Source organism: Peromyscus leucopus, chromosome 8a (genome assembly GCF_004664715.2).
Source record: "Peromyscus leucopus breed LL Stock chromosome 8a, UCI_PerLeu_2.1, whole genome shotgun sequence".
NCBI classification, from domain to species: Eukaryota; Metazoa; Chordata; class Mammalia; order Rodentia; family Cricetidae; genus Peromyscus; species Peromyscus leucopus.
Window position 1 is genome coordinate 7,554,461 of NC_051085.1, and position 27,142 is coordinate 7,581,602.

General features: G+C 49.6%; 1 protein-coding gene across 1 annotated transcript in view; it reads left to right on the top strand.

The window, feature by feature from the left end:
- Window positions 1-27,142, top strand: part of LOC114707511 — a 178,242-nt gene that overhangs the window by 102,484 nt on the left and 48,616 nt on the right. Inside the window, 6 exon segments of the mRNA XM_037200291.1 lie at window positions 6,568-6,685; window positions 8,006-8,171; window positions 14,477-14,615; window positions 24,434-24,584; window positions 26,933-26,956; window positions 26,958-27,029. Coding sequence (XP_037056186.1) covers window positions 6,568-6,685; window positions 8,006-8,171; window positions 14,477-14,615; window positions 24,434-24,584; window positions 26,933-26,956; window positions 26,958-27,029 — 670 coding nt within the window.

Consider the following 27,142-nt stretch of genomic DNA (forward strand, 5'->3'; position numbering starts at 1 on the left):
TATTCCATCTGTTTTCTACCCTCTAGACAAATTGACCAGTCTACACTTGGCATCAAGCTTTACAAGTTCTTTCCAGAAGCCTTCTCATGAACTCACTACATTTCTGTTTAGGGTGAAATGTTTTGTGCAGCCTGTTTTGGGTTCTGATGTGTTTAATTTGCAGTAGCCATGGAGGAGGCGAGGGTGTGAAGAGGGCAGGACCTGTGTGGCTTGTGGCCTTGCTCTGTTCCTTTACGGTGTTGTCTTAGTTACCTTGACATCCAAACCAGCAAAGATGTCTCCTGGTTGATGGCATTTCCTAAAGAGTAAGGGACGTGGCTTCTAAGTGGAGAGCCCAGACTCCTGAGGAGACTGCTCAGTTCAATGCAATGACTTCAGGACAGAATCTTGGACCAGAAAGTGATCAAAGTGGGGGTCACTCAGAGCAGCAACTGGTATGGATCTGTTGCTTCTCCACAGCCCTCGCCTCCTGCTTCCTGTGTCCTCTAATATCAATGGCTTGCTCTTTTGAATATTTTTTTATTTTATGTGTATATATATGTGTGTGCCTGTATATGTGTAAGTGCGCCTCAAGAGTGCAGACGCCCACAGAGGTCAGAAGAGGGTATGTGATTCCCCTGGAACAGGAGTCCAGGTGCTTGCGAGCTGCCATGTGGGTGCTGGGAACCAAACCCAGACCTTCCACAAGAGTGACAAGCCCTCTGACCACTGAGTCACACTCCAGCCCCTTTTTAATATTCTCATTTGTAAGAATGTAGAGGAACTTCTGTCTTACGTGGAAGTTTGGGGAGAGTGCTTCCTAAGAGTCCTTCTAACTCCAAGGACTGTGGTTCTCTGAACTGGTAGACGCAGGGCAGCAGCACCAGGAGCGGGTTAACTTTCTATTTTATGGAGGAGGTTTATTTTAGCTCAGTTTTGGAAGTCCGTGGGCAGAACACCAGCACCAGCTGATTCTGGAAAGAGCGTTTTCCTAGAGAGTCCCATCGGAGTGGAAGTGAGTGAAGGAGGGAGAACCCATGTGAAACATCAGGAAAGCACAGCTGGGCCAGGTGATGTACTTGGGAGGTGGAGGCAGGAGGATCAGGAGTTCAAGGTCATCCTTGGCTACACAGAAAATTTAACACCAGCCTGGGCTACAAGATGCTACCTCAACATAACCCCACCTCTGAAAAATAAAATAATTTGAAAAGTCAGCAAGACAGAGAGACACTGGAATCCAACAGTCCATTCCAAGGGCACACCACCAGCTGACCTATGGTCAGGCCCATAGGATTTACCCTTAAAAGTCCCACCATGTTCCAGTACCACCCCTGTGGCCAGTCATGATGAAAAGAGTCCATTATGAACTCTCTTCAAGGGGAACATACTTCAACTCAATCCAAGACCCAGCATTCAAACAAAGTGCAGCAGAGATCCCAGTCTGGAATCCGCCTATCTGGATTTCACCCAGCTCCATCATGTGCTGCCCTAAGGAAAATCACTCATCTTCAATCTCTGGACTTCATTCTCTTCCCAGGACCAGGGACACTGAAGCAGCTCTCTGAGGTCAAACATGCTACAGTCCTCAGTGCTTGGATGTCTAGCAAGGCCACAAGAAGCGGGGGTGCTGACGAAGAGCTATCTGGAAAAGAGAGGCCATTCCCGTGACTGCTTGGGAAATATTGGATGGGAAGGGGCGCAGGCAAAGATGACCAGAGAGAAGAGGGTAGTGAAGGAGTGAGGGGCAGAAGGAGGGATATCTTCTTTTCAGCCATAAAATAAGAGGCTGGGCAGCATTGAAGATAAGACATGACCTTTATTTTAAATGTCAATTCCAACAATTTATTAGTGTCCCTGCTGAGGATTCTGAGATGTTTCGTCTATGAGAGTATGATAATTGATTGGCAATGTCTGCCACAGTTGAGAGTCCCATGAGTTGTGTTAGTTTAAAATTCCAAGATGCATCTTAATCATTTAAAGGCTCTAATGGATTGTAGTTCAGCAGAGCCCACCCACCTCCACCCAAAGTCAAGTCTTTGTCAGAGAGGAGCTAAAAAGGGGAGCCCTCTTCCTACAAAGTCCCTTGGGGCTTCTGTTCCCTTCGTGATTCCAGGGGAGGCTGGAGTCTGAAGACCAGGATGTGACTCCTGCACTTTGAGGGGCAGGCTGATGGAGGAGCAAAGATGGTCAACAGAGAGAGGACATGTTAGTTGATTACTCACTATGTGACAAGGACAGTCACTGTCATTTCAAATAGCCACTTTGTGAAAATGACAAGCAGGTATTCCTTCTTCTGGGTGGATATGGCCGATGGTGGGGTACAGGGCCTGGTACAAAAAGCACAGGCTAGACCCTACCCACTGCTAATAGCCCCAGAGCATAGCCCGAAAGTGAGTATTCAGCAGTCTTGGTACCACCTGCCATACAATAATGAAACGGACATGGTCCTCCTCTGGCAAAGAGAAAAAAGATAGGTCATAACAGCACACTGTGGTATGGACCAAACTAAAAGAAATGTTTAATGAACATCCCAATCAAGAAATGCTCAGGCTGGGTGGTGGTGGCACATGCCTTTAATTCCAGCACTCAGGAGGCAGAGGCAGGCAGATCTCTGTGAGTTCGAGGCCAGCCTGGTCTACAGAGTGAGTTCCAGGAAAGGCGCAAAGCAATATAGAGAAACCCTGTCTCGAAAAAGAAAAAAAAAGAGAAAGAAAGAAAGGAAGGAAGGAAGAAAGAGAGAAAGAAAGAGAGAGAGAAAGAGAAAGGAAGGAAGGAAGGGAGGAAGGAAGGAAGGAAGAAAGGAAGGAAGGAAGGAAGGAAGGAAGGAAGGAAGGAAGAAATGCTCAGCATTCAAACTGGAGAGATGGATCAGCAGTTAAGAGCCCCTGCTGCTCTTCAGAGGACCCAGCACCCACATGGCAGCTCATAACCATCGGTAACTCCAGTTCCAGAGGATCTGACATCCTTTTCTGGCCTCCTAGGGCCAGGTGTGCATGCGCTGCACACACATACATGCAGACAAAATATCCATACACATAAAATAAAACTAAACAAATTTTAAAAAGAAAAATGCTCAGTGTTCCTGTGATGGTTTGAATGAGAAATGCCCCCAATGGACTCTGGGACTGAAGCTAGAGTTTTCCTGCCTTGCCCACAGTCAGGACAAATCTCTGTCACCTACCTGCCAGTCCCACAGCCGCTCAGACCCAACCAAGTAAACACAGAGACTTATATTGCTTACAAACTGTATGGCTGTGGCAGGCTTCTTGCTAACTGTTCTTATAGCTTAAATTAGTCCATTTCCATAAATCTATACCTTGCCACATAGCTCGTGGCTTACCGGCATCTTCACATGCTGCTTGTCCTGGCGGTGGCTGGCAGTGACTCCTTCTGCCTTCCTGTTCTTTCTTTTCTCCTCTCTGTTAGTCCCGCCTATACTTCCTGCCTAGTCACTGGCCAGTCAGTGTTTTATTTATTGACCAATCAGAGCAACTTGACATACAGACCATCCCACAGCACAGTCAAGTGCAGACCATCTCAGACACCTGCCCATGGTCCTAATCATCCTCTATGTGGACCTGCTGGGTAAAGCCGCAAGGAACCCAAGAATGGGCTCCCACAGGACATAGAGAACATCCCACAGCACTTCTCCGTTGGTAGCAACGTTTGTAGAGGTGTAGGTGGGGCGGCCTTATTGGAGGGTGTGGTTCCTGGGCATGGGCTTCAAGGCTGTATAGCCTCACCCTACCCTACTTCAGTTCACCCTCTCTTCTTCATGAACTGGGCTGAGGGTGAGCTCTCGGCTTCCTGCCCCGGCGGCCACGCCTGCCGCCTGCTGCTGGGCTTCCCAGCCTGATGGACTCGTAACTCCGGGAAACAGAAGCCAAAATGAACTTTCTTCTTTAAGTTGCCTTGGTTTTGGTGTTTTACCGCAGCAACAGGGAGGCTGGGAGATGAGAGCAGGAGCTTAGGCAGACCTCGGGGAGACCACACTGAGTCTGCGTCTTGGTTGACGACTAACATGCTAGGTGGGCAGAGAAAGGAAATGCAGCTGAAGCTGGGAGGTCTGAATTTTCAAAGTCCCGAGATGTAAGGCAGCAGGCTGGCTGACTTCTGCCTGCATCCGGGGAATCAGAGGCAGCAGTGGCAATGCAGGGGACAAGCGAGGTCCAGGAAACTCATACTTGTCCTTCAAGCCACAGGGCAAGATCAACATGGCTGTCAGGGACACCACTTAGGAGGCTCCGTGCACTGCTTAGGAGGTGACATCAGTGAGACCAGGGAGCCAGATTTGGTGTGGAACCAAGGAAGAAAGAGAGACCCAGGATGTCCCCTGGAGTCCCCTAGCTCAGGAGAATAACGGTGGCAGTGCCTTTTTCTTTTTCTTGGGAAGTTATTATGACTTCTGTGTAATGTGTGTGTGAGTGCAGGGATGTGCATGCTACGGCATACGTGTGGAAGTCAGAGGAAAACTTTCTGGATTGCGTCTCTCCTTCAGTCATGTTGAGGTAGATCTCTTGTTTCTGCCACACTGTATCCTCCAGGCTAGCTGGCCCGCTGGCTTGACTATTCCCCTGTGTCTGCCTCCCATCACACCGGGGGATGCTGGGATTGCAGACGCAGGCCCAACATCTGTTGTTGTTTTTTCCTGTGGGTTCTAGGGATAGAGTTCAGGTCATCAGGCGTGAGTGACAAGGGCTTTTGCCTACTGAGCCATCTCAAAAGGTATTGATTCGAGCTACAGAGACGGCGTACTGGTTAACAGCACTTGTTGCTCTTGCAGAGGACCTGGGTTTCATTCCCAGCACCTACCTGGTGGCTCACAACCATCCATAACTCCACTTCCAGGGGGTTGGATGCTCTCTTCTGGCCTCTATGGACATCAGGCACACATGTGGTGCACATACGCCCATTCAGACAAAACACTCACATACATAAAATAGAATCATTTCATAAAAGTATAAAGGCCCAGAGTCTCTGAGCTCCTATGAGCCCAGGTTAGTTGTTTCTGTGGGCTCCCTTGTGATGACCTTGACACCCCTGGCTTGGACCAAGAGCTAGGGAGCCTGTGTGAGACTGACCTAGGCCTTCTACATCTGTGTGACATTTGTAGGTTGATCTACTCGTGGGACTCCTAGTGGCGGGAGCAGGGCCTGTCCCTAACGCTTTGGCTTTAGGTTTTCAGGAACCTAGTCCTCATACTGGGTTCCCTAGCCCAGCCTTAACCTACAAGGGGAGGAGCTTAGTCCTACCTCAACTTGATATGTCATGTTTTGTTGACACCCATGGGAGGCCTGCTCCTTTCTGAACAGAAACAGAGGAGGAGTGGATTGGGGGGTAGAGGGTAGGTAGGGGAGGGAATGGGGAGAAGGAAGGGAAAACTGTGGTTTGGGATATTAAATAAATGAATAAATTTAATAATAATAATAATGTAAAGGCATTGATTAATGTAAAATTCAAGAAGGTTACCCTGGGAGCCACTAGGGCGGGTTCAAGGGTGGATGACATTCTGTTAAGCCAGGTGCCTGGGCTTCTGTGCATCCTTAAACCAGACTTTTACAGATAGATCTGCATTGTCTATTAGCCTGCAACAAGGAGACTGCCTAACAGTGACGTGGTGTGGTGTCTGGGGGAAAACAGAAGGCCAAGGCCAGGGTCTAGGAACCTGGCAAGAAACTGTTAGAATACCAGCCTGTCTCTCAGAGTAACAGTGTTCACTCTGGAAGCCAGATCCCACAGCCTGAAGTGACTAGGCCACGCCTCCACACCTCCCTTTCCTTTCCCTCCCGTCCCTTCCTCTCCCTCCTTTTCCTCCACCTCCCCCCATCCATGAAGTTATAAAGAGTTACCTTTCCTTCCCCGCCCCCAACCCGTCTGACTCTCTACCATCCATCCCGTCTACTGTTCTCCCTTCCTCCCCATCCCAGGCCGGGTAGTGTCCTCACGGCCCTTTCTTCTAACAATCTGCATCTCTGGAGAAAATTCTATGTCAGCTTCCTTTCCCCAGACCGACTGCTGCATTTCTACCATAATTTCCTTATTTAACGGAAACATAGCAGCCAGGGAAGGGAGACAGAGCTGACCGGTGTCTGAGAGGACTCTGGAGCTGGGCAGATGTGCATTGAAATGCTAGGTGTCTGAGAGGACCCTGGAACTGGGCAGATGTGCATTGAAATGCTAACTTTGCCTCAGGAGCTGGCAGGCGGGACCTACTTCACCCGCAAAGCTTCAATTTCCTCAGCTGTGAAACAGGGACGAAAATAGATCGTCAAGACATTAAGTGGCATAAAATATGTAGCACCCAGCATGAGGCCGGCCATCTAATTTCTTTCCTTTCTTAGCACAGGCCCCCTCCCTCCATACCCACGCTTCCTCCCTCCCACACAGCTCAGGCTGAAAGCAGGCCCCTCGGCTCCTTGTCCTGATGAATTATTTATACGATATTTATAAGTCCTTCTGGCCACCTGGGGGTGGCGGGCTGCTGGCTGGGCTTGGGCGCTGGGCCCACAGTGGCCCTTCCCACGGGGCAGGCCTCCGGCTTGTGGCATCCTGGGCTGTGCTATGGGGCCCTTTCCTCTCCCCCTGCAGGAGCTTTCAGCCTCGGCCTCGACGTCTCCTGTCAGCTGACGGAAGAGTCTTCCTCAACTTATGGTTTATTCCCCATCCTTCCGAAGTGCTGTTTATGTTCAAAACACTGCCAGAAGAGGTTTGTAGATTTTCGGGTGTGAGTGCCAGAGGAGACGCTGGTCACGTTTTGGGTCCCAGGGTTGATCACAGTGAGAGGGGGATTTTTCTGTGATACCTGATCACCGAGGCTGGTCACAGCTCCTGACGCTGCTGCCCTTGAGGCTCGCTGGTTCCTGAGCGGTTTTTCCAGGCCGCTGAGGAACACTCATTTGGGCTTCTGGTATTCCTCGCTCCTCCTCAGTTTCCTCCCAACCCTTCAACAAAACCCCACTTTAGTCAGCCCCGGAGCTAGCAGAAGACAGTAACCCCCGGGCTGTGTCAAACAGTCTCACCATGTGGCCCAGCACCTTGAACATGAGCTTCCCTTGCTTGGCTTCCCAAGTGTGCAAGGGCCACAAGTGTGTAACACTATGTCCAGCTGCCTGAGGGGTTTTTTGTTTTGTTTGGAACCGTTCTTTGGGAATCACACCAGAAAGGCCTGACGAGGCTGGGATTCACCGTCTAGGCCAGGCTGGCCTGGAACCCACGTCAGTCCTGCTGCTGTCCCTTCCAAGGGCTGGATGACAGCCATGTGCCACCACATCCGACAGGCTGCAGTTCTTAAGGGTTTTTCTCTCCGACTTTATGACTGAGGATAACATTGAGAACCGTTAGAAAAATCGGTATGGAAATGGAAGCGTGTGCTGCGGTGTCCTGCCACACATGGCATTTGGGGACTATTCTGAATTTTCTTTAGGACTCTAAAGACCCGCGCCTCAGTCATAGATGCTCAGAACAACACCGTGAATGGTGTCCCTGCCGTGAGCCCGGGACTCACAGGATAGTCAAACCAGCACCCTGGTGTGCTCACGGCTGTGGTGATTTTAAACAGAACCATGGTGCTTTAACCCCACAGCGGCGCCTTTGTCTGAGTGCAGGGCGACCCATGAATAGGTTTGTTGTTTCCTTTTCCTCGCTCATTATCCTGGGCTCACTGTGAAAATGTTTGCTTAAGCATGGGCCTGCGCTTGGTACCACAGTTTCTGCATCCATCAACCGCTGGTCAAACGCCGTTGAGGAGAATTGTGTTTGTAGTACTCCCGTACAGATGTTATAAACAACTTGGGGTGGTTAAACGTCCCCAGGAGGCTCTGCGTAGGTAAAGCAGACATACCGACCCATGTCACGTCGGGCACTTGAGCACCTGTATGGGATGGTACTGCAGCATCCTGAGGCCAAGCCCCGTGGGTACTGAGGGGCCGCTGTGCGCCTGCATGGGTATGCTTTCTCTCTCTCAAGCAGTGCATAGGCCTCTCAGGAAGCTCCTGAGACCATTTTCTTATGTTGTTTCTCCTCACAGGCAGCTTTTAGAGCCCTGAAGCTGACCCTCCAGCTGGTAGCTTCTCTCCACGACATCGTGGCCTACCTCTTCAGTTTTGCCAAACTTGGCGATTGCCCGGCATCCTTCGACGCTCCTCTAAGCCCTCACCCTGTGAGGAGTGACTGGGGAGGTGCCGAGGGTATTGGTAAGTAACTAACAGCCATCGTGAGAATCACCGGACCTGTTCAGTGGCCTCTGAGAAGCTGTAAATAGTGGAACCCCAGGACTGTGTCTCCTCATGACAGCGATAGGAAGGACTCAGGAAAAGTCCTGTCGCACACTGCCTGCTGATCGGTTCCATGTTCTTAGGCTCACCAGAAGGTCAGGAGTCCCGAGACCCAGCTTGGACCCTGCCTTCTCTGCCCATCAATAGTGGGGTAGGGTCTCAGAGAGCTATCCTCTGGAGTGAAGTCTGTGGAAGGATGCTGAAGGCCACTCTGAAGGCCATGTTTTCATTCCCTTTCCCCTCCTCTTCCTTGTGACCCACATGACAAGGTCATACCCAAGCACCCACGGTGAGGACACTGATAGTCCTCATAACCCACATGACAAGGTCCTACCCAAGCACCCACGGTGAAGACACTGATAACCCTGATAGCTCAGAACCACCTGACTGATAAGAACTCGGGAGGCTTTCATTTCTGTTCTAGCCAGCGAAGGGGCATTAGGTCATAAGATGGTTTCTCAATGTGTCTAGTACTGATAAGATACTACGCAACAGAGGCCAGAGACACGGGTCTGTCTGTAAAGGGCTTGTCGTGAAGCATGAAGACTTGAGACCACATTTTAAAAAAAGCTTGTGTTCCCAGTGCAGGGGAGACACAGACAGGTGGGTCTCGGGACTCCTTGGCCATCCTGTCCGGCCTAATCGGAGAACAGTGGGGCAGTGAGAAACCTGTTTGAAAAGTAAGATAGATGGAACTGGAGGATCACCACCCATCGTTGATCTCTGGCCCAGGTCATCATACAGTAGAACCCACGTGGACATGCTAACGTACACATACATACTTCACATGTGAGTGTGTGTGTGTGAGAGAGAGTGTGTGTGTGTGTGATTGTGTGTGTGTGTGTGTGTGTGTGAGAGAGAGAGTGTGTGTGTGAGTGTGTGTGTGTGTGTGTGTGTGTGTGAGAGAGAGAGAGAGAGAGAGAGAGAGTGTTAGGGGTGTGGGGGGCATAGTACATGTATGTGGTGCCCTTGCAAGCCAGAAGAGGACATCAGATCCCCCAGAACTGGAGTTACAGGTAGTTGTAGTGAGCACATGGGTGGTAGGAACTGAACTCGGGTCCTCCAGAAGAGCAGTGAACATTCTCAGCTACCTCTCCCCCTCAACAAAAGAATCTTCTACAAAGTAGATAGGACTTATTGGAAGCAGAGACTGATTTATTTTAGTAATTTGCCTCATACTCAATTAAGTCACCAGCTATGTTGGTACTGACCAATGAAAATCAAGTACTGTAACACAGTCTTCAGGAATTTTAAAAAGTGAGATGAACCTAAGACATGAGGTGATTGGCCTGTTTAGATCGATTAGTTTTAAAAACAAGTGTGAGATGATCCGTCCCCTTCCAGCTGTGACTCAAAGGGAATATGTTTGAAAGGGCCCCTGGAGCTGGTGGCTGGTAGATCTGCATCATGCTAATGCACACAGACGAAATCTGGATATTCTAATTCAGGGCACAGGGAAGGGCATCGTGTGATGTAGGAGGGTGCTGACTGTCGGGCTGAGGTGAAGACACAGGGAGAAGCTGATGTTGGCATTGACTCATCAAGAAGCTTGGAACTGTCTCAGGCTAATGATCTCAACTGGGGACACCAGCAAGTCTTGAAGACGCCAAGCAACCCAAGATTAAAGCCACACCCTAGTGCCCTTCCTAATATAGGGACTCTTGGGATTTATTCAGAACATGCTACGCTGCATACTCTTGGTGGGGGGTGGGTCTGGAAATGTCCATCCTGTTGCTAGAATCTGAGACAGCCAGAGCCACGTTTCCAATTGACTGCTGCCCAGGAAGTCCTCCCCGTAGCTGCGGCCAAGAGTGCCACTTGCCCTAACCAACTCAGTGGAGAAAACAGGGAGGGTCCTCCTAGTCAGACAAGAAAAAGACACTGGCCTGGGCCGTCAGCCCATCATCGTGCCGCTGAGGGTCCGTGGAGATGGGGAGGCCACTGAGGACCTAGAGTTCAGAACGAAGGAATTCCTGTCCTTGTTGCTGGTGGACCGCAAACCTGGAGCTCACGGAGCTGTGCGGAACTCACGGAGCTGTGCAGAGCTCTTTTCTGAGGTGTCAGTTAGAGACTGCACACTTCGCTTATTGCAAGTAAAGGGGAAAAATGTGCTCAGGGGAATATGTGCAAAGTTTTGCATGCTCTGATTTGCTGAAAATAGATGAAGAGCAAATTAAGTGAAAAAGACAAAAATTCCACAAAGATTCGTCTTCCTAAGAGGCTTCTGGACTGCATAGCTCCTGCCCAGACCCCAGAGGAGGCAGGAGAGCCAAGGTGTGAGAGGGAATTTCAGTGGAGGTAGATAAAATGACTTCCGTGGACTTCCACACTTGAAAGTATTTTTTAAAGAGTACTTGGATAAGAGCTTATGGTCCTCCCCGTGACCAAAGGAAGACATCCTGACAACTAAGAGCTTCTGTGGACCCTGCCAAATTCTCCCCTTTCTCCACAGGCAGCCACTCCCTCTGGGGTCGGTGTCAAGCATGGGAGCGAGGTGGGGGAGGGGTTACCCTGAATTTTCTTTGCCAAAGATCAAGGGCCAGTCAGAGCCCAAACACAGTTAATACACTCTCCCTCTCTGTTCTCCCCCTCCATTGTGAGTGTGTGGAGGGGGGGAGAGGGGAAGGAGGAGGGAGGGGACTCACCACGCGGAACCCTCCTCTGGAGAAAAGACAGACTTCCCTTCCTTTCCGGATGTTTCTTGGGTCCTCTGGCCACCTTCCATTCCACCCGCATCCCCAGGCTGCTCTCCCCTCCCCGCCCACACCTGCCACTTCCTCTTCCCAAGCATCCAGTCCCTGCTGAAGAAGGAAACAAGGAAGTCAGCTGGAGGCAGAGGGGAGGAACTTCCCACCAGGACAACCGCACTGTAACAAGCCGCATTTCAACACATAACTACATACATACATACATACATACATACATACATACATACATACATAATACATACGTAACATGAATCTTAAGAAAAAAAAAGTCTTATTAAAGCAAACCTGGAGCCAGGTATTGGGGTGAACGCTGAAAGATCAGAGAAGCAGAACAGGCCACAGCTAACCTCACCTGGCCAACTCCTCAGCTGATCCTGTTTCCTCAGACTGGAAGCCTCTGTGTCCTCATCCCAATGGATCTCAGCTGAACTACTGCTAAAAGCCTAAAAGTTTAAAAAGCCTCTAGTTCCTGCCTTATATACCTTTCTGCTTCCTGCCATCACTTCCTGGGATTAAAGGCATGTGCCACATGCCCAGCTGTTTCCAGTGTGGCTTTGAACTCACAGAGATCCAAACAGATTTCTGCCTCTCAAAATGCTAGGATTAAGGGCATGTGCTACCACTGTCTACCCTCTATGTTTAATATAGTGGCTGTTCTGTTCTCTGACCCCCAGATAAGCTTATTGGGGTGCACAATATATCAACCACATATATACATATCTACACATACATATAATCATATATGTGGGCTTTTCATACGAGAGAGGTCACGTGATATTTGTCTTTCTGAGTCTGGGTCACCTCAGCTAATGTAGTAATTTCTGGTTCCATCTGTTTTTGCAAATATTTCTCCACAACTGAATAAAATGGTATATATCTACCACATTTTCGTTATCTGCTCACCATCCTGCTATTGTGAGCAGGGCATCAATCAGCATGATTTCCAAGTCTCTGTAGCAGTGTACAGAGTTCTTTGGGTCCATCTTCAGGAGCCATACAACTGGGTCACAGGGTAATCCTACCTCCAGCGTTTTGAGAAACTTCATCCTGATGTGTACAGTGGCTTTCCCCATCCACCAGCAGTGAGTAGGGTTTCTTCTCCCCTGGATCTCCCCAGAATTTGTTTTCTCAACGTTGGCAATTCTGACTAGGGTGAGATGGATTCTTGGTCTAGTTTAACTTGCATTTCCCTGGTGGCTAAGGATGCTGAATACCATTTTTAAAACTACTTATGTGTTCAGTCCAGTCACTGGTCTATTAATGGGCAGTGGGTTTTCTCGGTGTTTAAATTTTGCAGTTTCTATATTCTAGACATTACCCCGCCCCCGTCTGAAGTGTGGCTGGTAAAGACTTTCTACCTTCTGTGGACTGTTTGCTCTGCTGATGGCTCCCTTTGCCGGGCAGGTTCTTCATATCGCATAACCCCATTTGTCAGTTCTGTGGTTTTTCTCTGTGCTCTTGGAGTCCTGTTCAGCCCTTGCCTGTGCTTATGGCCCAGCATCCTCTGGCAGTTCCCTGTTCTTATTTACCTCCCCCCCCCCCCGGTTGTCTGTGCCCAAATACTTGGTGTATTTACATTTTACAGTGCTTTAATCCTAGGGTACAGGGAGTTTTATATTTTCCTTTTTTTTTTTTTTTCGGTTTTTGGAGACAGGGTTTCTCTGTGTAGCTTTGTGCCTTTCCTGGAGCTCACTTGGTAGCCCAGGCTGGCCTGAACTCACAGAGATCCGCCTGGCTCTGCCTCCCGAGTGCTGGGATTAAAGGCGTTATATTTTCCTTTTTTACATGCTACCACAGAAGACTAAATACTTTTGCTTGGTTGCCACTTGCCTGAGGATGTGTTGCTTGTAGACTTTCAAAACCACATGCCATGAGCAAATGACATTCAGTGGTCACCCCTTTTCCTGCGGTGCACCCCAAAAGTTCTGCCATTTGTGTTATGGCTCTACTTCCCTTTCAGTGGGAACTTGTTTGGAGCACAATGGAACCATCATATTTAGAGGACTCATTTTAAAAATATGATGATTGGACTTGATTAATGACTGGGAAAACCCCCAACTATCTGTCTGTCATGTGTAAAACAGCAATCAGATACCGAGTCTGGATTAGTCATCTTTCCTAAAGTCACATGAAAATGTTGCAAGCATTGGCAGCCCTTCTCAAACCTGGGACCACCCCCCTCAGACCCTCACAGACAGCTTCCCTGTGCGTTCCCACAGTCCTCTGCTTTCCTGGTGTGTAAATGCTGAGGGGGTCTAGCACTGGCCAGGGAGGAGGCAGGCGGCTTGGGTCGGGAGCAGCCGCCCAGAGAGAGCAACCACATCAGCACCCCTGAGTGGCGCCTGTCTTGACTGCATGTCGGGGAGCAGTGGCCATGCTTCACAGTGGTCCCCATCACAGGAAGCCGACCCCATCACAGGAAGCCGACCCCATCACAGGAAGCCGTCCCCATCACAGGAAGCCGACCCCATCACAGGAAGCCGACCCACCTCCTTGGATAGGCTGATATTCAGCTAGCCCTGAACACACAGGCCCGCCATGCTCCCTAAGTGTTGGTTTTGGCTGAGCGCTCCTATTTCATCTGACTAATCCCCACCTCGAGCCAACCGCCGGAGTCATGTGCAGGCCGGGTTCCTCAACCCTGCCTGAGCGCTCCGAAAAGCTTCCATTTCCAATTTCATCTCGAGGTTGAGGGCACTCATTATATGGATCCTTCTCTTGTAGTAAAGGTTCCAAGAAATAAGCAAAGTTCCTAAAATGACTAGATCTCCTAGAAGCTTATGCACGGATACGTATGCACATGTATGTGTGTGTGCATATATGTATGCATGCCATATCTTTTTACTGGCTTTGTGGTCCTTGAGTCTTTCAGTCCACACACTGGTGACAAAGAAAGGCTGCTTCCAATGGCATGAAAATGAAAATGAGTGGGGACTGGAGAGATGGCTCAGCAGTTAAGAACGCTGACTGCTCTTCCAGAGGACCAGGGTTCAATTCCCAGCACCCACATGGCAGCTAACAACTGTCTGTAACTCCAAGATCTGATACCCTTACACAGACATACATACAAGCAAAATACCAAGGTACATAAAACAAGAATATATATATATATATATATATATATGATGAGTGTGGTCTGTAGCTGACGGTACTTCAAGTCCTTGTGGGTATCCTGAGAACTTGCCCATCCCATGTCATTTCTATTTCATTCTATTTTGAGACCATGGCTTGGCAGATTGAAAACTTTCAACAGTATGAACATACTGTGCTAGAGTGCAGGGTGGTGGTGAGGGTGCGGGGCGGGGGCTGTCTATCTCCCAGAGGAAGGAAAGAAGCTAAATCAGACCTTGGTTTCTAGAGCTGCTAGTCTTGCAAAACATATAATTAGCACATCCCCAAAGAAAGGAAGTCCGTTTGGGTGACAAGTTAGCTCTGGAGGTGAAAGGCAGGTCTGATGGGCTGGCTATGGCAGCCTCTATTTCACACTGTCTGACTCCAGGGTTTCTCACATTCTAGGGTCTGAGCTTCAAGAGCTGCAGAAAATGATTGACAGCCTCCAGAGCCCCCAGGACCCGAGCCAGGTGGCCCAGGCCCTCCTCCTCCGAAGGGAGGTGACGTGGCTTCAGTTTGACGCTGCAATGAGACATCTCCTCCGGTAAGGGCGGCAGAGCTGCCGTGGCTGCCAGGGAGAGTCTGCCGAGCAGGTGCTTGCTGAGGCCCCGTTCAGGGAGGCCACAGTTAGCAAGATTAGATAAGGAGCCTAAAATAGGCTACAGACGGATCCAGCAGGTGGCTGGCTTCCAAACGGTTCCTGCAAAGCCTGTCCGTGTGGAATCTGCCCCGGTATTCCTGAGGTTTTTAAAGACAATTTCCAAACAGTCTGTGTAACAATTGCTACTTTTAGTATTGAGTTTGTATTGTAGGGAGTCAAGCTTTTGTACTTCTGAAGATCATTTTTCTGAAGAGTTAATTTCGCCTTTTCGGCTCTGCCTTTCAAAGGGACAACGTTCACCGTTCACTTGAAGCTCGGAGAACTAGCTTCAGGGATTGATTTTTAAGTAAATCTACCTTGATCTTGTAGGAACCATCTCAAGTATTCTTGCCTTTTTATATTTGATTCATGTGATTGTTTGGATTTTGGTTGGTATTTTGTTCCAAAAATGTTTAATGTTTAAGAAAATGAGTCGGGCCTGAGCACCCGGATTTTGTGTTGTTGTGTGTGTTTGTGTTGTGTGTGTGTGTAGGGTGTGTGTGTGTGTGTGTGTGTGTGTGTGTGTGTGTAAGGGGTGCTTGTTGTTTTTAATTAGAGCAAAGAGCAGCAAGAACAAAATCCTAGTATCTTGTTATGTACCTCATGAAATCCTGAAACTTACTAAATAGCCAATGCAGGCCTTGAACTTGCAATCTTCCTGTCTTAGCCTCCTGAGTGGCCCAACCATTTCTCCAGCCCAACTCTGATTATTCTCTTGTTTTGTTTTGAAACAAAGTCTTATCTGTAGCCCTTGTTGGTCTGGAACCTGCTTTGTAAACCAGGCCAGCCTTGAACTTGGACCAGTCTTCCAGGGCTAGGATTACAGTCATGAGCCACCTCCCCGACTCCGGCCCCAACCCAGCAGCAATTCTTAAATTACCAAAATTTACCAACTTCTTCCAATCCATCTCCAGTGTGAGTATTCAGCCAAACAGGGCTCCAAAGGGCTGGGCTGGGCCAGAGAATTACAAGTGTTTCCTACTTTTAGCATAAAGCATCCATAGAGGCAGGCGGTGGTGGCGGCGCACGCCTTTAGTCCCAGCACTCGGGAGGCAGAGGCAGGCGGATCTCTGTGAGTTCGAGGCCAGCCTAGTCTACAGAGAGAGAGATCCAGGAAAGGCGCAAAGCTACACAGAGAAACCCTGTCTGGGGGGGGGGGGGAGCATCCATAGAGAACAGAGATATGCGATTATACTGAATGAACATGTTTTTCTACTTTGCATTTGCTTTTTTCTGCCAATGATTCCTGGATTTAGAATATAAATTTAGCAGTGCAGGACTTCCTGTGACTTTTTTACTTTTCATTGACAAACAGCTTCGGGGCTGTAGCCTAGTTGAGCTTGTCAGCCGTGAAGGCTGTGCATGTCAAGATGGCCTCTGAGTGTGGCACTGAGTTGACCTCTGAACTCTGAAAGCCTAAAAGGGTTTGTTTATTTCTTTGTGACTTTTCATTTTGGCTTGGTTTGGCTTTTGTTTTTGTTTTAGAGACAGGTTTTCCTCTAGCCTGGGTTCTTCTGGAACTTCCACAAAGCTCAGCTTTCCAAATACCAAGTTTACAAGCGTGAGCCTCCATGTCTGTCTGGCCCAAGGTAGAAATCATAAGAAATTTGTGGAGGAACAGGATCATGTCCCACACATCCTGTATGGTTCCAGCCATACAGGGCTCTGTCTAGGGAAACCACTCTGCTTCTCCACACTTGTGTTGTCCTGCACTGTGTGGCCAGGACAGTGGGGACAAGGTGTCTGGTGCCTGCTTTCTAGGTCTTTCTCAGAGGAAACCACCCAGGAGGCACACCTGGCATTCTTTATTTGGTCCATCTTCCTGGTCTTTTTTTTTCTTCCCAAAAGACTTCCTGCTGGGTGTGTATGGAGTTACACACTAGAATCAGAGCCTTAGGAGGGTTAGCTTCAAAACCTGTAAACTGTGGTAGTTTCTGGGCAGCGGCATGGTCAAGAAGGGGACTCAGAAGGGATAAAGAAAGGCCGACAGAGCAACGTTACCCTCTCCACTGTCTGAGGTAGTGCTGAGAGTGTTTAGATCTTCAGGAGACAGGACCCAGGTAAAGTTCCTTGGACCAGCTCAGAATGTACCTGAGCAAGCAGGGCTCGTTGACCCAGGGAAAGATCTGCTCCTGCGAGGTGAAGGCTCCTCTTGAGTTTGCAAAGGAGGTTCTAAACTCTTTTCCTGGAATGAGGGGAGCATGCTTCCAAAGACTCAGTGAAACAGGAAGGATACAGGACAATGCAAAGTTGCCCATCACCACCCTCTTACCCACATAACGGAGACACAGAGATGGGGTTGCCTGACATATTTCACACTACCCTCCCCACCTGCCCTGGAGGGCAGCAGGGGAAGCTTGGTGAAAATCTGTGGCTGTCCCCTAACAGGTCAGAGTCATGCTGTCTAGGCCCAACATTTACCTCTGTCCATTGAGGATTTATCTAACTCCTGGGCCACGATGTGCCTGAGCGTCAAGTTTATCTGTAATGCTAGGTAAGGCAAGCACTTTCCTTGGGTATAAATGGTTGAATGGAAGGGATGTTTCAGGCCAGTGGTGTCCCTGTAACTCAGGAGACGGCAGACTCTGCTACTGGCATATGCCTGTCTTTGTGTAGCCCATGGCTGAGGGTATGGACTTCACATGTTTAAATTGCTGGGGGGGAAATCAATAGAAAACAGTATTTAGTGACATATGAAAATTACATGGGGTGGGCATGGTAGTGCCTGCCTTTAATCCCAGCACTCAGCCAGCAGAATCGAGTGGATCTTTCTGAGTTCAAGGCCAGCCTGGTCTGCATAGTGAGTTCCAGGCTAACCAAGACTATAGTGAGACCTTGTTTCAAAATAAAGCAAGCAAACACACACACCCCGCCCTCCCCCGAAAAAAAAAACCATGAATTTCTAATTTCAGTATCCACAAATAAAGTTTTTTCTGAAGAAATCCAGGCCTGTTATTTAGTTATTTTTGTTAATTTTTATTTTGTTTATTTTGTTTTTTTTTTTTAGACAAGTTCTTACTCTGTAGCCCAGGCTGCCATCAAATTCCCGATCATCATCACAAGCACTAGGTTTACACACGTGCCCTCATGCCCAGCACGGGCTCATTTACTTGTGGGGTCTCTCTGTCCACTCCAGCCACAGGATGGGATAGGATCTACACAGCCACGGATGATAACCATTTGGCTCTTCAATCAAAAGTTTGCCGTCCTCTGAGCTCCAAAACAGAACTCCTTTGCAGTTTGGGCGTGGAGGGGGGAGAAGTCCTTCAGAGGCACCCTGTAAAAGAGGATGGAACAGTCATGTACCGTTGCCACTCGGGGTGACTGGGAGGAGAAATGGGGAGATGTCCGAGGATGTGCCGACTCCAAGCCTCCTTTAGGAGCTCCAGGGCTCCTCTTCTTTAGTTTTGCTTCATTTTAAAAGTTTAGTCTGATTCTTCTGCTACTCTGGTTTAAGTGCTTCTAACCATTCAGAAGTCAACATGTGACTTAAGACCATCTGGGAGTTTCACAGGACACAGGCTTGGTGCAAGGCCATGGCCCCAGTCTCTAGCATTGGAGAAGCGCAGAGCCTTAACTGTGCCCTGCCTGCCAAGGCAGGTTTTGTCATATTCTGGCCTCCAGGGAAGAGCTCCAGTGCACATCCTGAGTGTCCATCCCTCTCTGAGGTCCTGGTCTAAAGCAGCTTGCCCAGTATCGGGCTATTGGCAGCCCTCTCCCCCGAGGTAGGGTAGGCCTCCTAGGAGCCCCCCCACCCTCTCCCCTGAGGTAGGGTAGGCCTCCTAGGAGCCCCCAGCCCTCTCCCCTGAGGTAGGGTAGGCCTCCTAGGAGCCCCCACCCTCTCCCCTGAGGTAGGGTAGGCCTCCTAGGAGCCCCCAGAACCTCTCCTCTGAGGTAGGGTAGGCATCCTAGGAGCCCCCAGAACCTCTCCTCTGAGGTAGGGTAGGCCTCCTAGGAGCCCCCAGCCCTCTCCCCCGAGGTAGGGTAGGCCTCCTAGGAGCCCCCCCACCCTCTCCTCTGAAGTAGGGTAGGCCTCCTAGGAGCCCCCAGCCCTCTCCCCTGAGGTAGGGTAGGCCTCCTAGGAGCGTCCCTGCCGTGTGTTGATACGGAAGCATACAGGGTATAGCAGGAATGTTTGAAGAATTGGATGTTGTGTTGGGCTGCGGAGAGACTAGTTTTTATGATTTATTGGCAGGTGGTAAGTGCCCAAGTCATATATGGGTTCTGGGGGTGGAACTCAGCTCTCCAGGCTTAAACCCAGTGAGCCTTCTCATTGGTTCCCGCCATGGCATCTTGAGTGTGTTCATAAGCTGTGCTGGGCAGATTCTGATTGAGGGTGGCCAAGTGGCCAGGCCCTGCCCCAGACTGTAACAGTCATAATGGCCATTTCCAGCCCCTCAAGACGCAGGCAGCCAAGCTTTGCCCTACAGAGACAGGGAACTCAAGATCAGACCATAAAATCCCACCAAACCCAGGCCACCCTGGAAAGCTCTGCCCCCACCTCCCACCCCAAGAAACCCCATCTAAAGCCTGTCTCCTGCTCGGTTCTCTGCCGCTTCTCTCCCAGCAGAGGCAGCCACCCTCTTGTGACTCTCAATAGATCTCTCATGTGGGGTTTGTGGTGCGGTGTGACTTTGTGGTACTCCTGGCTCCCGACTGCCAGGATGCCTTTCCCCTCGGAGCTGTAATGCTTACAGAGGGCCCGGCCAGGCTTTGCCAAAAGAAGGCCCGAGTGACTTGTCACAGGGAGGACAGGACATTTCAGCATTTCCAAAGTCACGATGCAGCACACGCACACATAATTGCCTAAAGAAAATGTCATGTTCTCTCTCTCTCTCTCTTTTTATTTCATTTTTTTTTTGCTCTTTTTTTCATTATTTTCCCCCTTTTTATTTTGTTTGTTTGTTTGTTTGTTTGAACCGGAGCCTTAAAAACAGGATGAGATGAGGGAGGTTGGGGGCTTAGCTTTGGCTGGGTCACCGCTGGGTGCCAAGTCTGTGGGCTAGGCGTTATTTTTACTCCTTTACAGAAAAGGAAAGAGAAATACAGAGGTGTTTTGTAACTCAATCAGGGCCACACGGGCTTTTGTGGCAGAGTTTGTGCTCACACATCCGACCTGATCCCACAGCCCTTGTCCCTTCCTGCAGCTCAGGGTTAGATGTGATGATAAATTCTCTTTAAAAATAGGAAAATTCATCTGGTGTGGTGGCACACGCCTTTAATCCCAGCACTCGGGAAGCAGAGGCAGGTGGATCTCTGTGTGTTTGAGGCTAGCCTGGTCTAAGAGCATTTCCAGGACAGCCAGGGTAAAACAGTGAGACCTTGCCTCGGGGGCGGGGGGTGGGTAGGGAGGGAAGGGGATGCTAGCCAGATGTGGTTGCACATCCTTGTAATTTCAGAAGTCTGAGGGAGGACAGATGCTATGAATTTGAGGCCAGCCTGGGCTACATAGTGTATACCAGGATAGACAAAGCTACGTAGGAAGACCGTGTCCCCCCAAAAAAAATAGTCAGGGAAAGTAGTGCAAAGCTGTAAGCCCAGAAGTTGGGAGGTAGAAGGATCGGACATTCCATACACACTGAGTTCAAAGCCAACCTGAGCTATATCGGATCCTACTTCAAAACACAACACAACAAGCAGAGTAGATAAAATAGGAAAATAATCATCTTTGTTAGGGTTTCTATGCTGTCATAGAATGTCATGACCAAAAGCAGCTAGGGAGCAAAGGGTTTTTTTTAGCTTGCAGTTTATAGTCCTTCATCCAGGGAAGTCACAACAGGAACTCCAGGCAGGAACCTGGAGGCAGAAATTGACCCAGAGGCCATGGAGGAGTGTCGTTTACTGGCTTGCTCAGCCTGCTTTCTTATAGGGCCCAGGACCACAGCCCAGGGATGGCACCACCCACAGAGAGCTGGGCCCTCCCCATCAATCATCAAAGAAATGTAGCCCAGGCTTTCCCACGGGCCAGTCTGCTGGGAGGTGGGGGGTGGCTTCTCAGCTGAGGTCCCGCATCCCAAATGACTCTGGCTTGTGAAAGGTTGACATAAAATTATTCAGCATAGTAAGGAATGTTTGGTGGAACAAACGGAATGGCGAGGGGAAGAAGTGAAAGGCCCTGGCGCTAAAGGATCGCAGTTTGTTTCCCTTGCTCTGGCAAGATGCCTGGCGAACTCCTTCACAAAGGCTCACTGGGACTCACAGCTGAAGGGTACGGTCCGCCATGGCCAGAAGAGCATGGAAGCCGGGGTGTGAGGGAGAGAAGCAGATGAACGCTGGCGCCTTCCTTCTTCCATCCTCTCCCTGGTTTATTCAGCCTGAGCCCCCGGCGATGAGATGGTGTTATCCACATTCAGGGCGGCTCTTCCTTCTTAATCCAGCCTCTGCAGAGACACCCTCAGAGACACACCCGGTTGTGTGTCTCGTAGACAATCAAGCTAACAATGAAGACTGGTCATCACGGTTGTGTTCCTGCGGCCCCCTCTTAATAATTACATTGTACAGTTCCCTGGGAAGCTCGAACACACGAACCTTTGTTTACACCCATCTCCAACTCACAGCATCTGGCGTGTGAACAGAGGAACTGGGGATGAAGGGAAGGAGGTAGCCTTGGGTTCTGTTGACTTTTCCTCGGAGACAAATGCTATCCACCTCAGATGGTGCACAGACTTACAGACCCAAGAAACAGTCCCAGCCAGTGTAGCTTGGTAAACTAGTGAGTTCCACTTGGGTCACTTATGGGCGAATCGATGCCTACAAGAGCATGGGCAGCCACACCATCCAAAGCAGGTTGCCCTCTCTTACCACCTCCCCCAAAACTGTTTACCACATATAGAGACTAAGAGAGGGGTGTCGCCACATGAGCACCTCTGTGCCTTCATGACTGAAAGATCGCGGGCCTAGTCTCGGGTTGGTCTTCTGCCTGTAATCACTGCTGCCAAGAGTTCAAGAAGGTGAAGGCCATGCCATAGCAGAGGGCAGCGTTCCGTAATACCTTGGCTCCTCAGGAGGGCTCTAAAACCTTTCCAAGAACTGAAGCCGCTTTGCTAAGAGTTTGTTCCGACATACTTCGCCAACTTTCTAAGATAATAATAGAACACATCAGGGCTCAGCAGTTCGGCGCACGTATTGTTCTTGCAAAGGATCAGAGTTCGGTTCCCAGCAGCCGTATCAAGTTCTCACCCACCTGTTACTCCAGCGTTAGGAGATCTGACACCCGCTGTCGGCCACTGTAGGCACCAGCACTCACGTGCACATATCCCACCCCACCCCACCCCAAATTACACATAATATTTTCAAAAATAAACCTTCAAAGGAAAGCGAGACAGAGAGACCGTGTCACAGACTGAACATGTAAGATTGAACAAAGCCGGCCCCTGAAGGAGGGAGAAGGGGAGACGGAGGGGAGGGGAGGCAGAGCAGAAGAGGAGGGGAGGGGCAGCCCTGAGAACCGGTGGTAGCAGGACTCATTCAATGGAAGAAGCTGTTTCAGTCCCTCTTCTGCGTTCGTGACTTGTGCTGAACTGTGTTTCTGTTGGAAGGGCCTGCTTTCCGATACCGTCATTTTAAGTAAGCATAGACATGGTGTGTGTATACGGCACATGTACCCTATACACCATGGAAAGATCTGGGAATTTAGAGGAAGGTGGGAAGCATTTCTGCTGCACTGGGCTCCATGTGGATGGAGGTGACAGCCTGTGTGAGGTTCGTCTCTGTGCCTCCTGGCTCAGTACGGTGAACATTCTAACCACACTCTATCACGGCTGCACGTGGGATGCTGTGCTTTTCCTAGCAGGGCCCACTGAGAAGTCACAGGGAAGTTAAGAGAAACAAGGAAAAGTTGGTGTAGCCTTCAGGCAACCCCAACCTCCATTCTAAATAGAGTGTGGAGCTAGGTGTAGCTCAGTGTAGAGTACAAGCTTAACATGTTCAGTGTCAACACACACACACACACACACACACACACACACACACACACACACACACACACACACGCATGCACCACCCATCAGCAGTTTTATTCACTCTCTGAGTGTTCCACTATGAAGTTCATAGGTTCCTACTTCTGCTGATGGCAAAAATATTTCCCTTTCCGATGCCACATCGTTGAATCACACACGTTTAAAAGTGGTCACCATGGAATTCCAAGCCAGTTAGTTATGGTTTGTTTTGGTTACCTCCTATTCACCCTATTGGTGAGGAAAAGATTCTACTCTGGGTTTTACGATGCCTGAACAAATGGCACCAGATCCTGGACCTCGTAAGATCAACAGCAGTTTGTTAGTGCTGTGTCTTCACAGGAAGGAGAGGACGATCTGCAGGCCACACAGTCCATGTGTGGATACCGTGACCGTGCGGGGGTGGAGGGAGGCACACTCGGCAGTTTAAGAGGGTGCGGCATTCCCGGGTTACTAGGGAGGACAAGATCAGTTTGTTTGCCTAGCTCCAGGGTCGGGCAGGAAACAGCTGCTGCCCGGGGACAGTGGAAAGAGCACCAGCTCCCTTGATAAGGAGTGTGGGTGGACATGGGAACCTTATCCTGGGAGACGGGAGAAGCTGTGATTAGATTATCCAAGGCCCTTCCAGGTGTCTAGGCAATTCCTAATACTGGGCCTTAATTTTAGAGCTCACCCCCACCTGCCCTTGCTCTTCCTCTCAGAGGAAGCCCGAGCTCTAAGCGGTGCTGGTGAAGGATCCTGGGAGTCAGAGAGGCCACTCACTTCACTCCCCTCTGTAGTGGGTTGTCAGGTCTACTCCGACCTCTCATGGTTGGTTTCCTGTTCCACACCCCCCATGGACATTCCCTGATGGGGCTCAGGCACTCCCCAGTCTCCCTGACATGAAAGGGTCTGCTAGCCTCCTCAGGTCCATCAACTGACATTGCCCTCAGTCTCCTTTCTCCTTGGTGCCTGGTTTGGGAGAGCTGGTCTCCACAGAAGACGTCAGTTCTCAGAGATACCCTTCCCCAAGTTACCCTGTGTCAGCACTCTGCTGGGACATCCTTTGTACGTTAGAGACAGACGTCTAGCTGAGATCTAGAAACTCTGTACTTCCTTGTTAGTCTCATTTCCTTTGGGGCAGGAAATCACCCTGAATTATCCCACATGCATCTCGTTCTTGCTTGCGCTATAAATTTCACGCTCTGGTCTTGTGGGTTTGCCGTTCTTGATGTGCAAAGCCAAATTTTGTTTCAATAAAACAAAAGTGTTTTCTCCCGGATCCCCGGATCTTGCGTAACCTAAACTTTGGTTTTATAGATTTGAACTGTTACTTTAGCTATTAAAAGCGTCCAGCAGACAGCCGAACTCTTTCTCCTGGAGCTGTCAAAGAGATGCCCAGTTCGGTAGCCGCCTGTGGCTGGTTAATTCAAGTTAGAAGCAGCTAAAACTAAGTCAAATTTAAAACTCAATCCCTCATTCACGAGAGCTGCACTTCCGGTGTCCGGCATGTAGCCCAGCACCTTTTGAACATTGCAGCTTCCTGAAAGTTCTATCAATGTACTCACTCTGTTGATAGAAAATGTCAATTTCTCCCATTAATAGTATCAACTTCCCCCAGAGGGCTGTAGACTAGGAGAGGGAAGGGAAGTATGGGTGGTGTGGTTGAGGGAGAAACCATGTTACTCTTCCAGAATATTCTCTTGCTACAGTAAGTTTGAAGAAAGTTCTGGGCTTGGAAAGCGTAAGTAGCCATACTAAACAAAACCTCTCACCATATTTTGACAGAACATTTTTGGCCGCAGGAAATGCTCCCGCCCACCAGTCTGTCGCAGAAGGTGTGTGCCATGGTTTGCCACCGCTGAGCAACTCCCTCGGGAGGAGCATCTTCGCCTCACAGCTCAGCCTGCCCCAGCCGCTGCATCCGCGGGACCTCCAGGTGAGTTTGGGAAGTGTTGTGTGGAATACAGGGGTGGCGTCCCTTCAGTTCCGTTTGGCTTCCGTTTTCCAGGGTCGTCAGTGGTCTCGGACTTCATTGGCCTTCCTTCCTTCACACAGGGAGCCACAGGAGCTTCATAACCAGGAGTTAGACCCAGGCAGGGTCTTTCTCCAAATGTTGAAAGGAGTGATTGTGGGCAACAGCCTGTCTGCTCACAGCTGTCGGGGGGGGGGGGCGCGACAAAACACCCCAAAAGGCTCGATCTTTTCTTTTCAATAAATAATGGTGCAATTACAATGCATAAATAAGTCAGGCCCTGGGCTTTGAATTGCCCTGGTTACAACATGTGTTATCAAATGTAATCCTGGCAACTACGATTACTCCCTGGCAGGCGCGTTAACCAGTTCTACAGAGGTCAAAGTCCAGGAAAGCCGGAGATGAGACCACTGAGAGAGTCAGAGCAGCGTCAGGTTCCCAGACCTTATGTTACTTTTCTATTGCCACAAACACGGGCCCAAGCCTGAACTTAACAGGTTAGGGCGATAAGCATGCATCATCGCTCCGAGATTCTGAGCGGCTCAGGGTTCCTCTGGAGGGCTGCAATCGAGGAGCTGGCCGGGCCTGACGATCGTCATCTCAGGGCACAGCTGGAGAGGTTAGCCTCCAGACTCATTCATCCAGCTGCCAGGAGAGCCGCATTCAAGGTCATTGCCACAGTCTTCACCACAACACGTGCTCAACATGGAAAATGGCTTCCCCGGAGCAAGAGGGGGAACCTGAGGTAGAAGCCTTGGCCTTTGCGCGACCTGACTTCAGAACTGATACCATCGCTTCTGCCATGTTCCAGTCACTAACAATAAGCCATGCTCCAAGGGTGGGAAGGGCACCACCCTTCCTCCTTCTGCAGACCCCCGTTTTAGTTTTTCTGTTACATTTCTCTCCCCGCCCTCTCTGTATGTATGTATGTGTGTGCACATGTGTGCACGTGCATGTGCCCTTGTGTGCACATGTAAGTCAGAAGACAACTTGCAGGAGTCAGTTCTTTCTTTCCACCGTCTGGATCTGGGGATCAAGCTCAGGTCATCAGACTTGGTGACAAGCTCCTTTACCCACTGAACCCCTCCCCCACGCAGTCCAAGCTGTAGCCAAATATGACCTTGACTCCTATTTCTCCCATCTCCACTCCCAAGTGTTAGGATTACAGGCGTGTACCCAGCTCTAACCATTAAACCCTGTCTCCTGATGGAAAGTGTGTACACAGCTTTAAAATCACCTTGCAAGCCTCCTACTTCATCATTAGAAACCATTCAACACCAACCCCAGGCAAGTCCCATACTTCCATGCTAAATGACAGATTAGTCACAGATTGGTCCAATCTTCAACCCTCTTTTAGACCCACAAGACGCTGAGCCTGCTGCTGATGTCTTTGGATGTTGTCTTGGATTAGGTGGGTGTGGGTGTCCTGGATACACCCATCTCCGTCTCTAGGAGGTGACTAAGAACCAGGTCTAGAAGTATAGAATGGGGCTCAGTCGACAGTCCCCGGGGTCCGGGGTTCACATGATGTCATAAGACAGAACATGCCTCCGTGGTTCTTTAATACAGAGAAGACTGGGGTCGGCTGTACCCCTGTAGACTGGTCTGAGCAGATGTCTAAAGTCGAGCACAGTGATGAGGCAGGACAGCGGAAGGTCCCTAAATATAGACAGCATTCAACTAAGTTTACTTTTGTCGTTTAAACACATAGCCTCTCGGCATTGTATTATTCCAGAACTTCTTTTCCTTTGTTTCTTTTGAGACAGGGTCTCGCTGTCTAACCCAGTGGTCTCACCCTTCCTAATGCCGAGACCCTCTAATACAGTTCCTCATGCTGTGGTGACCCCCAACCATAACATTATTTTCATTGCTGCTTCATAGCTGTAATTTTGCTACTGTTATGACTATAGTATAAATATCTGTATTTTCCGGTAGACTTAGGCGTCCCCTGTGAAAGGGTCTTTCAATCCCCAAGTGGGTCGAGACCCACAGGTTGATAATCACTGGTTTAGCTGAAGCTGGCCTCAAACTTGGAATCCTCCTGCATCAGTCTCTCAAGTGCTGGGTTTACAGATGTATGCCACCACAACCCTCTTGTTCTGGAACTTCGGACATTGGCGCCGAGACTGTCTCAGGAAAACAGGGAAAAGTAGTAATGACCGCTGGTCTTTCCTCTGCATCCCTGAGCACGCTCCAGTGAGAATCATCTGAGGGGGCTTTGGAGATGGATGCAGAAATCTTGCCTGAGCATAAATGTCTTCATCTGAGGGATGCACGAGACCAGTCTCATGTCCATTGTTTGTCTCCTTTAGGCATTTACGATGTTCCCATGGAGGGACGTTTCTGGAAGATGGTGGACCATTTCCAGCTATGAGCAGCGTCCCAAACACCTTAGAGTATGATATGCAGGTAGATCTGTCTTCCTACTTAGAGAGAACTGAGCACAGGCGCAAAGCAGGGCATCACCGGGCTCCTGCTCTAGCCAGCGGTGATTTAGCAGATAAGTGGGGGTTTAATTATGA